Raw genomic sequence first — 15,208 nt, 5'->3', positions numbered from 1 at the left:
AGAGTCGACCTCTGGGGGGGGTTGTTCCCGGTAGTAGTTCGATGCTGCAGTCAAATGGACGGTGAGGCGTTAGGGCCATGGCTCTGGACTAAAAACCTCTTTAAGATTATGGTAGTCTGCGGGAACCTTAGAAAGGTCAGGGTAAACCTCCTCCACCTCATTCTCTGCAGTTAAGAGGTTGGGCTGACCACAAACAGAACTGAGAACAGGAGGGAGCCCAACCCATGACCTCCACTCTTCTCCAGTCAATCAGGGGATTGTGTCTCCGGAGCCAGGTGACACCCACGACAACAGGAACCTGTGGGAAGTCAATGATTATGAAGGTCAAAGTCTCTCTATGGTTACCTCCGACTAGCAGTTCCACCGGCTCCGTGACGAGGTGGGAGTGGTTCAACCGGTGGCCATCCAGGGCGAGAACACTGTGAGGTGACGAGCCCGGGAGGAGTCCAATGTTCAGTCCTCTGGCGAATCCCTCGTCCATGAATTCAGTGTCTGCCCCAGAATCAATAAGGACAGACAGGTTATGTGCTATGGCTGAAACAGTGAAGGTAGCAGGTAGCAAGAGGTCTGGGGAGACAGAGAGTGTAGTGCGGCTCAGGAGGGATCTCCCCCCCTACTGAGCCTTGGCTTTTACTGGGCAGGTGCCAATGTAGTGACCCACTGCTCCACAGTAGAGGCAGAGGTTTAATTGACGCCTGCGATGGCGCTCCTCACTAGACAGCTTGCTCCTCCCCAATTGCATGGGTTCAGGATCAGCTGCGGTTGGGAGGGGTGAAGCCTCTGCTGGTGCAGAGGAGAACGACCTGGGGTGAAACTGGTTAGCTGCCCGCCGCTCCCTTCGACGTTTCATAAGTCGAAGGTCAATCCGGGTTGCCAGATCCTCCAAATCCTTTAGTGTCCGTGGGAAATCCCGGGTGGCGAGTTCATCCTTTATTTTTTAATTTAGACCAGTAATAAAAACATCCATCAGGGCGTGCTCATTCCAGCGGCTCTCAGCTGCTAAGAGATTAAAGTCAATTATATATTCAGAAACAGACTTATCACCCTGCCTGAGGGTTAGGAGCCCTCTAGTGGATTCACGGCATTGTAGCACGGGGCTGAAAACTCTGATAATCTCCTGGGATAAATCGTCATATGAGTGGCAGATGTCAGAGTCATTTTGCCATTCAGAAGTTCCCCACAATCTTGCCTTACCGGTCAGCAGGGAAATTACATATGCAACCCTGGAGCGGTCAGAGGGGTATGCAGATGGCTGTAACTCGAACTGGATCTCACACTGCATGACGAAGGTTCGGCATTGGTCCGGATCGCCCCTGAACAGTTCCCTCCCAGCCTTAAATATAATTTATTCTTCACACATTTTTCCTTTGCTTTATATTCTGTTCAGCCTAAGCTTTCGTGGCCAGATCATTTTTTGTTTTCCTGTGAGTCTCTCTGTTCAGTGTGTTGTGTTTTGTTCAGTTTTCTTCCACGGTTCATGGATCATGGCAGCCAGTGGAAAGAGGGTTTGTGTCTGTCTCGTCTCCTGATCGTCCACTGTTCCTCCCCTGCTGAGTCCTCTGAGTTTTGGCTCTGTATGCGGGGAGGTTCAGTATTTACCCTCTACCACTGAGCCTGCCCATTTGCGCCTGATCCCATCTGCTCCTGTGCGTGTCCGCCTGGTGATGTTTCTAGACTGTGTCGGACTCAGAACCTGCCGGGAGCTTGTGGATACCCTGGAAGCCTGGATCCTGTCACCTGTCTGTTCCTGCCTGATCTGTAACCCTGTCCAGGATCTGCTTCCTTCGGGTCCTCTGAGACTGCAGCCCCGGGGACACTCTGGGTGATGCGCACCATGTCATCCAGTCAAGCGGCTGGATTGCTCCCCTTTCCAGGGAGATGGACCGGACTGTTAAACCGGGTAAGTGACCAACTCAGATAATCATCTTCTGTCAGATAATCGTGGTCACTTACCTGCGTTTCTCCCTTAATCAGAATGTCTGATTAAGGGAGTGCCCCGCCCCCCACCTGCAGTCGCTGTTATGAACTTTCCTTCTGGCTGTCTCTCCTTGAACACTGGGTCCATCTGTCCCGTTTCATGACAAGAATACACTGATACACCGCCTCTGATGCTTGGACGTCTCGATGCCCGGACCTCCTAATGCGCGGACCTCTTGATGCTGTCCCTCATAGACTTTGCATGTAAATCAGATGCTCCGACGACCATAACATGTTTGTTGTGATTACCATAAAAACTTCCCCTCCCTTCCATGCTCTGACATTCATCACCAGGACATGGGTTTTTAGCTCCACTGTTCCTGAAGCTCACACCAAGTGTTTTTGTTTTAGAGCAGCTCCACCAACAAAACTGCTGCTTCAAACTTTGAGTTTAAACCTTGGTGAAGCTGCAGCTCAGATCTATCAGGATGTCATTTGGCTATTAGCCCCTGGCCTTTGTTACACTGGGCTTTATATAGTGAGATGTTGTCAATCTCCAATGACAAAACTCCACTTTCAATTCATCTGATATTAGTATGAAGATCATTCCAAAAAGTTAAACACTCCACTGGACTTTGTTTCCAAGTTTGAAGACATTTATCTTCCTATCCAGGAAGCTTTTTCAATTCCAGATGTCAAAAATGGTGTTGAGTTCGAGGTTTTATACAGTAGCCCAACAAAGCCTCGTTTTTGTTTAGAAAACAAGCAAACTGAAATGGACGAACAGGTCCACCCCCTTTTTTGTATGAAGATCCTCCACCCAGCAGCCTCCTCTAACCTCCACTGATCTTAACCTCCTTCTAAAGTTTTTTTTGGACTCCTCTCCTCATGAAAATGAATCAGATCCACCTGAAAGTTCTCAGTCAGCCTCTCAAAGGACCCTCCAGGAACTGCCTACACACAGAGTTCAATCCTTCACCCTCAGCCTTCCCCTGTCATCTCTACCAGAACGATTCAGGACCTTTGAACCGCTGCAAAGTAAGAACCCCCTGATCTGCCGATTTCTTCAATTCCTGCACTCACTGCTTTACTGAGCTCCATATGCAGCCTGTGTGCTCTACAGAAGTTTACATGATCAATGTTTGCTAACTAAAATATATATATATATATTTTTTCTTTTACAGCAAAGTTCTGCAGCCGGGAATCACTAAATAAAGATGACATACAGCTAAAGAAGTAAAATACAAGAAGCCTAAATGATAAAACTCTGAAAACCTCCAATATTCTTAACCTCTGTCGTAAGCAGCTTCACATCAACTATCTACTTCCATCCACCATGTTTCTCATCTGAGCAACAACTACACTGATAACATGGAGCAAAGGTTAATTGCTGCACCTTATCAGCGAGCCAAAAGCAGTCAGAGAGGATATTTGTAGTAGTAGTTTGGGACTCATCTTCATTGAAGCTACAGCTCAGATCTCTCAGTAAGTTCATTATTTAATAGGAAAATAGTTTATCTCTCCGCTGGATGTAAAGACATGATGTGATATGTCAGTGAGACCACCTCAAGTTTTTAAATCCTGGTTGTAGAAAAGTTCTTCAGCTCTGACCCACTTCACCACTTCTAACATGATACACTTTGCACCTGGTCGCATATAGCAGCACCCTGGACCTCCGCTAATAAAGGTAAGAGCCCAAAACCTCCTTTACCTTCTTCCAGGCTTTACCTGGGTGCCTTTGCTGAACTCCACTTTGAACTTCTTAAACTTTTGTCTTTAAAATAAAAAAAAATTCTGTGGTGTTTTATGCGTTTCTCTGGTAGAATTCTGAAAATCTCACAATAAGCATATTGGCAAGCAGTTGTTTAGACCTCCGTCTTCACAGAAGACATGATTTCTAGTAGCAGAATCTCTCAAGCTGAGAAGTTGCATTCTTCATGCTAGAAACCATCTTTACAATTGTGATATTGGAGATCTCATTACAGCTACAACCATCAAAACCTTTGATTCACCTTCAGTTTTCTTAGATGTATAGATGTTTAATCCTAACCTACTAACGTCTATTTCAACAGGCGAGGTCTATTTCAAGACTGAAAAGCTGATCTACTCAAAAATCTACCAAAACCGAAGTTTAACCTGAGATCTTAATTCTTTGTTCATTATACAGGAAAGTTATGTTCTGTATAATAAAGAACTGATCATACATCCTCTAACTTGGCCACAGCGTGCATGACTTTTCCCCAGGACTCTGTGGGATCAAATCATGCCTGTTGCATGTCTTCCCACATGTGCAAAAAAAAAAAAAAGCTCTCAGAAAGGACTCTGAGAATATTACTCATTATCCAAACCATCAACCTATAATATGTGGGAAAGCTTCACTGAACTTCAGGTCATAAACCTACAGATAAATGATTTATTTTTAGTTTATTGCTGTTTTTTTATGGGAGGGGAGGAGGCATAACGAATGGCAGCGGCTCTGGCATGCTCCCTAAAGATAATTGTAACCATATAAAATAATTTTATCATTTGCAGCTAACCTCCTATTGCTATGGGTGAATGGAAAAGCATCTCATTTTTAACTTGTATCTCATATATCATTTTTAAAATCCGCTGTCGGTACATGAATATCAAAACTGCCGTATTTGATTAAACAGGTCAAGCCTCCGCTTGTGCACGCTCCCACCCTAGATACATTCTGGAAAAAACAAGCCACTCCTTAACTCTTATACGCCATCATTTTACAAACTGTGTTATCTTAGGAATGAACAAATCCAACGTCTGACACATTTGGGGATTGTAACTGAAGCTAAGGATAATGGACAGTCGGACGAGGTAAGGCAAATAACTTTAAATTATTTTGAACTCATAGGAGCCTCCTTTTTTTAAATGTCTTTAGTTTTAAACATTTTAAAAGAAATATATGTGCTGCCGTCTTTTTTTTTATTCCATTCATCTGATTTTTATCATAATGATCCAATTTTGATAAACATTACTGGCATGTTTTGTTATACTCTCCACAGACAGAAACTTTTTCCAAGTGACAAGAATCATATCCTCCGATTGACGTCTTATCTTAAGCTTTTTATTTTCCTGCTCTCTTTGGCTGCCGTTGGGGTCTTTTTGCAACCTCGTATCAGCAACTTCCTCCAGTTCGATGGTCCAAGTCCATGCGAATACGATAGGTGTTTTTTTGAGGATAACGTGTTGTTCCGTCACCATCTAAAAACTTCTGTCAAACCCTTTCTGTCAGCCAAGACCCGGCTGTCGATAGATGCTTTCACATGGTGGCAGGCAAGTTTTGACATTAAGGGGTGTCTCATCTGTTGCAATTTGGTACAACTGGTCATGTCTTGTGTATTCACTGTGTATTTGTATGTTTCAGAACATACAGAATGAGCAACGTAACTTCAGTTTTTATGAAGAAACTGTGGATATGTTTTTTGGGATTTTTCCACCAGTTCCAGATCTCGGAAATGCCAAATCTGGTGGCAATGTGACATGTGCATTGGTGGGAAATTCTTTTAATTTGAAAGGTTCAAGTTATGGATCAATAATAGATTCCAAAGATCTCATTATCAGGTAAATCTTGAGTAAAATATTGCCCAACTTGATTTACAATCTGAATAACATCGTAATAAATACAGCTCTCTGTCCAAATCAGAATGAACTTTGCTCCAATCGAAGGCTATGAAAAAGATGTGGGGACCAAAACATCTCATCATGTCATGTATCCAGAGAGTGCCGTTGATTTAGACAAATCTACTCATCTTGTGCTTGTTCCATTTAAGATACAAGATATTGAGTGGCTCATCAAAGCCTTTACAACAGGATTTTCTGGAAGGTAAATCTTTTTTGTTATTGCAAATATGTTTTTAAAATTGCTAGACATTGTTACAGTTAGCTTACAATGCATGTGACATTTGAATGGAAACATGGAAGTTGGCTGTTCAGCTAGCAGTAGATTGTGCTCAAAGTTTAAAATTGTAATTTATTGACAGGTAAATGTCAGTAAATGACATTCAGAGATTCACTTAATAGAAAACAGAATGAATATGGGCACACAATTTGTAAGCAGTCTAAAATAAATTGTATCTGCAATTTTTTTTTTTGTTGGAAATCAGCCTGACAAAATAGGGCAAAATCTGTATAAACAAAAAAAAAATGCCTTTATTTAAATAGCGCTACAGCTACAAAGGAGAGGGTGATGACGTGGAAGAAGATTGTGGCTGACGTTAATGCATAGGTTTTTATGAATTGCTGTATGGCATTCATTTTTTTTTTTTTTTTGACAGGCCTTTTACATTTAGTTAAAGCCCTCTTCCCTCTTTTGTTCTATTTGTAGAACACTGAAATAAGATTCTTCCTTGTCAAAATCGCTTTTCTGGTCATAACTGTAATAATAGAAGTTCTAAATTAAATCTTTGCCAAAAGAAAATTGATTAGAGAAAGTAAAAAGAAAAACAACAAAAACCAAAATAGCTCTTGGAAGAATTCATTTTTATATACCTAGAAATGTTTTTAAATGGCTCTTTTGACATTCAAGAGCTTGACTGAATATATATTTAGGATATCTGCAATACATTTCTTCATAGTCAATATAACTGCAAATGATGATCAGCAACACTAGGAATATGGAGATCATAAATTCATTTCTAGAGATCCAGAATGTTTATTCTAGATGTGAAGAGTTCCATTTTGTTTGACATGGTCATTATGTTCAAATATCAGATATCAGACAGGCAAATGTAGTCAAAGTAATAAACTAATACAAATCAAATTAGTTTGCCTGTTGTAACCATGAGAACATTATGGGGAAAACTAGTTTATTGCTTGAATGGTAGCTGGTGAACGTATACTATTTAGGTGAAAACATCAACAAGTAGGACCTGTGCATCAACTCATGGGGTTCCTTCTCAGTTTGATTCTTTCTTCCATCACACAGAGAAAACTAAGTGTTTGCAGCTGCTTCAGATGTCATCATCCCATTAAACAGCCGTTATTATTGGTTATCAGTTGCATAGAATGGCTTCAGATTATGGCTCCTACCTCCCAGTAGGCTCCGGAGGTTGGTATCAAAGAATTAATCCTAATCCTAACCCTGAAATAACCCCCCCCCCCCCCCCCCCCCCCCCCCCCCCATGGAACTAATTAATCTATGTATGTGTAATCGGAAAATAATTTTAGTGGTTCTTAATGCACTGTAATAATTAAGAAAAATTATCTGTATGTCACTCATATTAAACACAAATCTCACAGCCTGTCAACTGAGTTGTAGAATCCTCTCCCTATAAATATTTAATTATCTGTGTACTATTGCTGATTAATGACATCCATAATCCATGTTTTTAAAACCTAATGTGTCTAATAAACCTAGTGATTTTTTTATTTCATTTTATGCACAAAAGTATGACCAAAATCTCCTGACGTCAGGAAATAAAACCTGATTGGCTTTAAAGAGACGGCAGACAAAGGACACTGAGTTTACTGAACAAAAACCTGCTCCTGACCAGGTCAGCTCTGGGGAGAATGTTGCTACGGTAACAGAAACAGAGCTTGAGTAAACTCTCTTTGTGAAATTACAAACTCAGAGTTTCATTGATTTTAGGTTTAGAAAACTTAAAAGTTTTCAGTAAACCTGCTTTTTGAAACAGACCCATGATATCTATAAAAAAAAAAAAATTAAAACTCTTGAAAACAGTTTACTCTTTTCTTCTTCTTTTACAGAAGTCCCCATAGAGTTATTAGCCTACTTATACTCAGAGATGGCAAAAGTACTCACTTTCCGTACTTGAGTAAAAGTACAGATACTTGTGTTAAAAAATACTCTGGGAAAAGTGGAAGTACTGATTAAACTTCTTTACTCAAGTAAAAGTAACAAAGTACAGGCTTGTAAATTTACTTAAAGTATAAAAGTAAAAGTAGAAACCACTTTTTTCATGCCGTTGCCTACATTTTAAATGGATGTCTGCCAATAGGACTAGATCTCTGTTGTGTTCATTTTCAATCATCTCGTCGTCCATGCTACTATGCTAACGCCACCGCCACCAAGCTGCAATGATTTGCCGCCAATGAATACCGCCGAATCTGTCGATTCATCTTGTAGTGGTGCGTCAAATGCAACGTAGATTCCCATCCAATTAGATTGAATTTGGTATTGATGACGTGAAAAATAATAACGGTAACTCCATTGAAATGACTCAAAACTAAAGTAACGAGCCAATTTTTTTAAATGTAAGGAGTAGAAAGTACAGATATTTGTGTAAAAATGTAAGGAGTAGAAGTAAAAAGTCGCCATAAAAATAAGTAGTAAAGTAAAGTAAAAATATCAGAAAAATCTACTTGAGTACAGTAACGAAGTATTTGTACTTCCTTACTTCCCATCTCTGCTTATACTACTGGTGTAAATTTAGAAAATGCCACACTGTGCTGTTACCTCAAAGTTTTCAATAACTGTCATAGAAATGTGTTCCACTTATGATCTACTGTTTAAGCTAGACATAACACCTTGAGCTAAAGCTAACCTGAAATCAATATTTTAATCAGAAGATAATGATTGACTATTTAATCTTTTAGTCGAAACACATCCTTGTGATAAAGCTAACAAACTGTTGTGTTCCTGATGCTAACTGTAAACAGCCTAGAACCTGGAGCTCTTTAGCTCTTCGCCTGGGTTAGCATCTCCTAGCAGGAGCCGCACAAACACCAGCTTTTTCAGCCAACTCTCCCCTCTTTGTCTGTTGGTCCTCGTCTTGTGATTTCTACATTGCCACCAATTTCAGCACACTTTAGTTCAACCTGAATAAATTAACTGTCATGATTTTATCTAAAGATCTGACCCACATACAGAAGACCAAACAGAGAGACCAGGGAAAAGTTTAACAGGTTTTATTGAGAGTTGGTTGAGAGGAGTCCAGTGCTGCTCTGAGCACTGTCGAACCGGGACTGAAAAGTGAAGGGTAAGATTCTGCGGTTAGTTCAGGCTCAGTGGGAAATTTGTGTCTTCGATTTGAAGAAGGGAATTAAGGCAACAGGACTCACGTTTCCAGAAAAAGGTGTCTCTTGTTGATTCCAGTGGGTGTGGGTTGTTTCAGTGAATGACTTGCTCGTTGGAGGGCGGACAGGGTTTACCCAGGTTGCGGTGTTTCCTTGAGGAACGGAGGAGCTGACTGCCACTTAGTTTTCCTGCGGTACTTGAACGGTTTCTTGTGGAGATTGCTCAGAGAGACTCCCAAACAATCCTTGGGGAAAAGTAGATCCAAACCACTAGCTTGAAGTTCAGCTCAGCTCAGTTTGATGCTCAGAGAATCCTTCCAGGGGGGAGAAGGTCCAAAACATCCAGTTTGCAGGATGGCTTCCTGCCGAGAGGCAAAGCCAAAAAAACAGCAAGGTTAAAACTCAGGTTGACAAAAAATCAGTTTGACTCAGCAAAATTCAGCTTAGCTAGAGTACCCAAAACTGGCAAACACTCTGGCGTCGAGGTAGTGGCAGTCAGCAGCTTAAGAGTCCTCCGGTAATGAGGTAACCATCCGCAGGTGTGTGAGGAGGCCAACGAGAACCAGGCGCCGCCTGGTGGTGTAGGGAAGACAAACAAAAGCACAACCCACACAAACTGGATTCCTAACATTACTGCTGTTTTGGCAAGACAGAGCTAGTGCTACGGGACCTAGCATACGTAATTTACCGTAATGCATGCAGTGTAAACAACACAAAATTGTACAGCTTACAATATTTTTAATATATTGGACTTAGACTTAGACTCAACTTTATTTATCCCTTTGGATTACTCCTTCAAGGAAAATAAACAGTGTTTATATTGAAAATATATAATTATCAAATAAGGTCTATTATAGCTAATTATAGAATCCTTTAAGTTGCTGAATATTCACTTCATGCAAGTTATTTTTCCCGTGATTGTCCATATCAGTACAGTTTGATACATAGGTTTTACATCATCATATGAATATAAAGTTTACACTTGAAACTTTTTCTAACAGTTCATATTCACCAATCAAATCCAAAATAACGGCCAACAAAGAATTGGTAAGTATGCTGCGAATGTTTTTGGCTATTTATTTTTTTTGTTATACATAGATACTAGTTAAATTAATTCAAAGCTTTTTTTTTCCATGTAACAGGTGATGGTGGTCAGTCCAGCTTTTATAAAGTATGTTCATGAAGTCTGGCTCGGAGAAGTTGGGGATTATCCTTCTACTGGCTTTATATCTTTGGTTCTTGCACTGAACATTTGCGATGAGGTGAATTGTTTTTTTCTCTTTTTGAAGTTCTCAATTTCTAATCATGTTCCGCTTTTAGATAATATAGTGATTATTATAATAGATGTGGTTGTGTTATATTCATAGTCTATCCAATACACCTAGAAGGGAAAACAGGCATGACTAAAAAGATTATAAGATGGTTTTGTCCTTTTGCAGGTCAGTGTTTTTGGCTTTGGAGCAAACAGCAGAGGACAATGGAACCATTATTTTGAAAAATATACAGATATTAACTTGAAAACAGGACCACATGCTGGACAACATGAATACAACATTATACAAGATTTAGATTTTGGGAAAATAGTAAAACTTTACCATGGAGTGTGACTTATTTTAATCATATATTTTTTATATTATTTTTTCATATGAATGGCAGTTCTGATAGTAGTGAAAATTAGTGTTGCACCAATGCTATTTTTTGGCTCGATACTATCTGTTTGAAATTGATGTGTGTGTGTGTATATATGAAGAACTGCATACTACTTGGATGTAAACTAATTGCCATCATGGCTTTGTCTAGCTGCTGCCCACCTTTGTGAAGCAGGAAAAAGACTAATACAAAGTGAATCCAGTAGAACTTTTTATTGCCTATCTGGAATGGGTGACAATAGTTGGATAAACTTTTGGCTCTCAAAATGGTATCGGTGCCCTATTTGTTGGTACTCGCTGATACCAATACCACCATTTTAGTGCCTGATCAGGCCCGCCTGATTCTGGTATCAGTGTGAGTGCAACACTAATGAAAATCCATTAGCTGGATTATGGAATTGATCAGGTTACAACTATCAGGTCCTATTCAAACTGACAAAAAAGGTCAGGAGTCAAAAAAATTCCTCCCCAAATGGTCAAAAAATGAAAATAACTAGTGGCATCACCCACTACTGGCGTTTTTGGTACTTCTATATAAATAGCTAGCTTCTAGGCTGTTTTCTTCCACCTTGTTTCTGTGTTTTTGTCATTTTCTTCTCATGTTTTGGTTTGTTCTTAGTCTGTGCTCTAGTTATTGGGCCCTTAGTGTTCATTTGTTCTGTTTGATCTCCTTTCCTCTGTTCTCAGCTTCCTCACTAAGCTTCTTGAGTCCCACTTATTGTTTGACTCAGTTTTTCTACTAATGTATCCCCCACCCAGTTTTACCATGTTCCGTAAAACCCTTTTAAAATTCTTATTTGGTTTGAAATTTGCACTTTAAACTTTGTTATTGTGACTCATATTTGATTGTCTTCAGGTCCCTCTGTAACACTATTCAAACAGTGTCATAAGAATAGGGCTGCTAAGAGAAGAAAAAAATTGTTTAATTATTGAACAAATGAGTCGTCCAGAAAATATTTCAGTATCTACTGCACCTTTATTAGACAACCAGTTTTTTTTATATAGTCATCTGTCGTCAGCCAGATTTAAATTAGGCTGACGACATTAGGTCCTTGGCTCTGCCTTTTAGTCTTCGCTTTTGTTTTACTGCTTTTGTTTTATATCATTTTCAGCATTTTATGTATTTTGTTCTCAGTTTTAGACACCTTGCATGATGTTGTGGCTTATATTATGGTACAAATAAATTTGCCTCTCTCTTTTGCCTTACAGCCGTTGTTCTTTTTTATCATTAAACAATATGAAAATATTTTTCCTTCTAAATTCGTTTTTCTTTTCCCCAATAAGTTGTAAAGCACGTAAAGCAGTTACTTTTGCTTAGGATTAAATTAATTAATTAATTAATTAATTGCTGATTAATATGCAATGAGTAAAATAAATGTCCCCTAATAGAAAAAAAAGTATACTAAAAAACATATTTTAGGTAATTTTGTCATTTGTTTTTTTTACTTTAGAAATTGTTTTTATTTCAGTAATTATGTATTTATTTTAAGATATAACTATTTGTATATACTGTATGCAAAATTTTATGTACATCCGTTTTCACATTTTTTAGGTGTTTGAAGATACTTGTTTTCTGTTCTTATAAATGTGCTCGTATTTATATCTCTATTTTACTGTGTATATGTATATAGAGCCAATGTCAACACACTTTTATTTTGGTTAGTGACAATAAAGACTCACGCCTGAAGCTTAAATGTTTTTTTTATAACAGATTATAAAACCAGATTATAAAAAAAATGTTATAAAACTGTTGCTTCAATTGAAAAAGTTTAGTTTGTAAAAGTGGAAAATTTATTAAATAAAATAAAATTTAAACCCTTATCCACTCTCTTTTTCCCCAGGGGTGAACTCTGAGTGTTCGGTTTGCAACGGCTGCTATCAATTAGTTCAATCAATTTTATCTAGGTCCATTCAATTAAACCCGTGTGCAACAATTATGAAAAGCCATTATTAGTAGATCACCGATTCGACAGGTTACTATGACAACAGGCAACAAGAGGTGTCTATTTCACCCCACTGGAAATAGAGATTTAATGCAGAAATGCAAAACAATAAAATAAGGAGAAGATTATTGTTCCGGTTAATGCGTAAGTTTATATGAAGTTGGCAATGGCAGGCCGTTTTTACATTTATTAAAAACAATCAGCTCAGTCGTTCTATTTGTAGATCACTAAAATAAGATTCTTTCTGATCAAAATCATATACCGTAATATATATTATTGATGAACCATTTGATTTAGAATATTCTGCCTATAGTAAAGTCTCCAACTCCATTTGTTGCATTGGATTTTAGATGAGTTCAGGCAGGATTGTGTCATAAATGTGAACGTCTGTGTAAATAGGCTCAGGTTTTAATCTTTAACCCGCTGTGTCCCCACCAGACACCTGCCTTCCTCTATCTGTGCTGTGTGATAACAGCCAACTGTTACTTGATCTGTTGACTCTTTGTTAGGTTGTAAAGTTTTTTTTTTTTTTATGATAATAGCAATTGTAAATAATTTGTACATGACTTCCATGGTTTAGACTAATGCCATCAGTTTACAGTTATTCAATTTTAAGATTAATTGGAATCAACAATAAACAAATTACATAAATTGATGATTAGGATAAGGGAAATGGTGTATCTTCTTGCTATTTTCCATTCATCAAATAAAAGTAAGTTCTCTACATCGGATTTGAAAAAAATTATTCACTTGATCCAAATATGAAAAAATATTAATAAATTTAGCATTAGAAAATATAATGATTCAACTTTTAGTTGAACAGTTTACACTTTTTTTTTTTTTTTTTTTTTTTAGAAATAAGGTACTTTGGGGGGGGGGAATCCGTTTTTCAAAAGCTATTTTAAGTCATTGAAAAATAAAAAATGTAGAGATGCTAAATAAAACTATTTAAAACCTGAAAATTAAATCAGTAGGTTTAGCTACAAGGCTTGGCTTAGTGCATGCAGCGAGGCTAACACTTTATTTTGCTTTCCTTCATCCTTTTTTAAATGTCAAGATCTCAACCAGCATGGATAAAGACTGGTAGGACTGATTTAAAGCACTTTTTAGCAAGTGCTTTAAAGATTCATGTAGAAAAATAAACCTGCAAATTAAATTATGTTTTGTTTTTATAAAGTGGTTTTATGATGTTTTTTTGTTGTTTGCATTCATATACTGTAAATATACAGGTGTGGTAACTTAATAATACTTGATACTTGATTTGTTTTTGGTACACATCTATTTTGAATGTATAAACCCCCCTAAATTATTATGCTTCCTAAATCAAACATTTAACACAGGACTGTGACATTTATAAAGGTATAAATAATATAAGCAAAACATGAACACACCATTATAATCTCTTATGACTCTCTTATGGTTGAATAGCCCCAAACTTTCAACATTTTCAACTGAGCCACAGACAGTAACCCAAGTTAGGGGGGAGGAAAAGTTAGTTATCAGTGCTTAGATTTTCTGTGTTTCATATTTCAATGATGATTCTCAAATCTTAAGTTAAACCAAGCTGTCAGTGATGTAGCTCTAATAGTGTGCACTTCCCATTGAAGAAGTCCTTTAATTGTCTTGTTGAGTGCATAAAACACACTTGGGATTTCTCAATGTTTGTTCTTTGTTTGCAAAAATCAGTTAAAGGTATTAATTAACCTGCTGCAATATTTGAAGGTTAGTTAAGATGTAACTTGTTGGATTTACCCACCTACAAATCCTCTTTAAGTACCTACTGAAGAATTATCTGTACTGACAACTCGTTCTATTTATAAGCTGTACTGAAAATTAGATGTTTTCATTTTTTTAGTAGTCACCTTTTAAATCAAAATTTAAAGTAGACCTAATCCCTTCATGCATCATGCAGTCACTTTTGCCAGTAAAAAAGACAGATTGTTATTTTATAATGTCTTCATAGTAATTGTAGCACATAAGTAAGAACATATTTTGCTAATGTTTTTCGCCTTAGACAATGCAAAGTTTGTGGGTGTAGAAGACTTGTTTTCTTAGAAATGTTTTTTTATTCTTGTTTTTAGCTTTTAGGACATTCTCGAAGGTGCAAATTTGTTTCTGATTTAGTTCCCTTGCCTTTTCCAGAGAGGTGGGCTCATTCAACCCTAGAATTGAAGGTTACATAAAAATTAAGTTACATAAATAAGACAATAATTTTGCAGTTTGACGTTAAAGTCAACCCACGCTAAAAAGTTAAAAAGGTTTTGAGTTCGATATTTAATCATAGCGAGATCACCTTTGTCAGATGTGTATGTAAATTATCCCTTAGCAAAAAGCAGTTTATTCAAGTATAAAAAGTGCACAAATTTCATACTTAAAATCAGGCCGTGCTGAGAATAAGTAAACTTAGAGTTTACTTATTCTAAACTATATTTCATATACTTTAAAATTGTATAGTCAAAAGTACTTGGCTATACTATTTTTCACTTTATTGTTTACTAGTATACTTTAAATATACTTTAATAAACTTAAAAATGTCCCAATTTAGTTCGAAGAAGTATTACTTTAGTAGTACTTCAAGTACACTAAAATTACATTGTTCGGTATACTTTCTAAACTTATACTTAAGTGTTCTTAATAGCATTTACGTCAAGTATACTACTTTTTGCTAAGGAGTGGTTTATTTACAAGCTTATTTACACATATGCC

The 15,208-nt window shown here is 37.6% G+C and overlaps 1 protein-coding gene across 1 annotated transcript; it reads left to right on the top strand.

Annotated features, from left to right (window-relative positions):
• Positions 1-5,079: 5,079 nt before the first annotated feature.
• Positions 5,080-10,721, top strand: LOC119776965 (CMP-N-acetylneuraminate-beta-galactosamide-alpha-2,3-sialyltransferase 1-like). Its single transcript, XM_038275634.1, has 7 exons — positions 5,080-5,208; positions 5,300-5,496; positions 5,579-5,615; positions 5,706-5,758; positions 9,912-9,957; positions 10,053-10,172; positions 10,350-10,721. The coding sequence occupies exons 2-7, from the start codon at positions 5,351-5,353 to the stop codon at positions 10,515-10,517; spliced, it is 570 nt and encodes a 189-aa protein (XP_038131562.1). The 5' UTR covers positions 5,080-5,208; positions 5,300-5,350; the 3' UTR covers positions 10,518-10,721.
• The last annotated feature ends 4,487 nt before the right edge of the window (positions 10,722-15,208 follow it).

Source organism: Cyprinodon tularosa, unplaced genomic scaffold (genome assembly GCF_016077235.1).
Source record: "Cyprinodon tularosa strain WSP-4 unplaced genomic scaffold, ASM1607723v1 ctg970, whole genome shotgun sequence".
Lineage (NCBI taxonomy): Eukaryota > Metazoa > Chordata > Actinopteri > Cyprinodontiformes > Cyprinodontidae > Cyprinodon > Cyprinodon tularosa.
The sequence above is the reverse complement of the archived record's forward strand: the minus strand, read 5'-3'. Positions and strand labels throughout refer to the sequence as shown.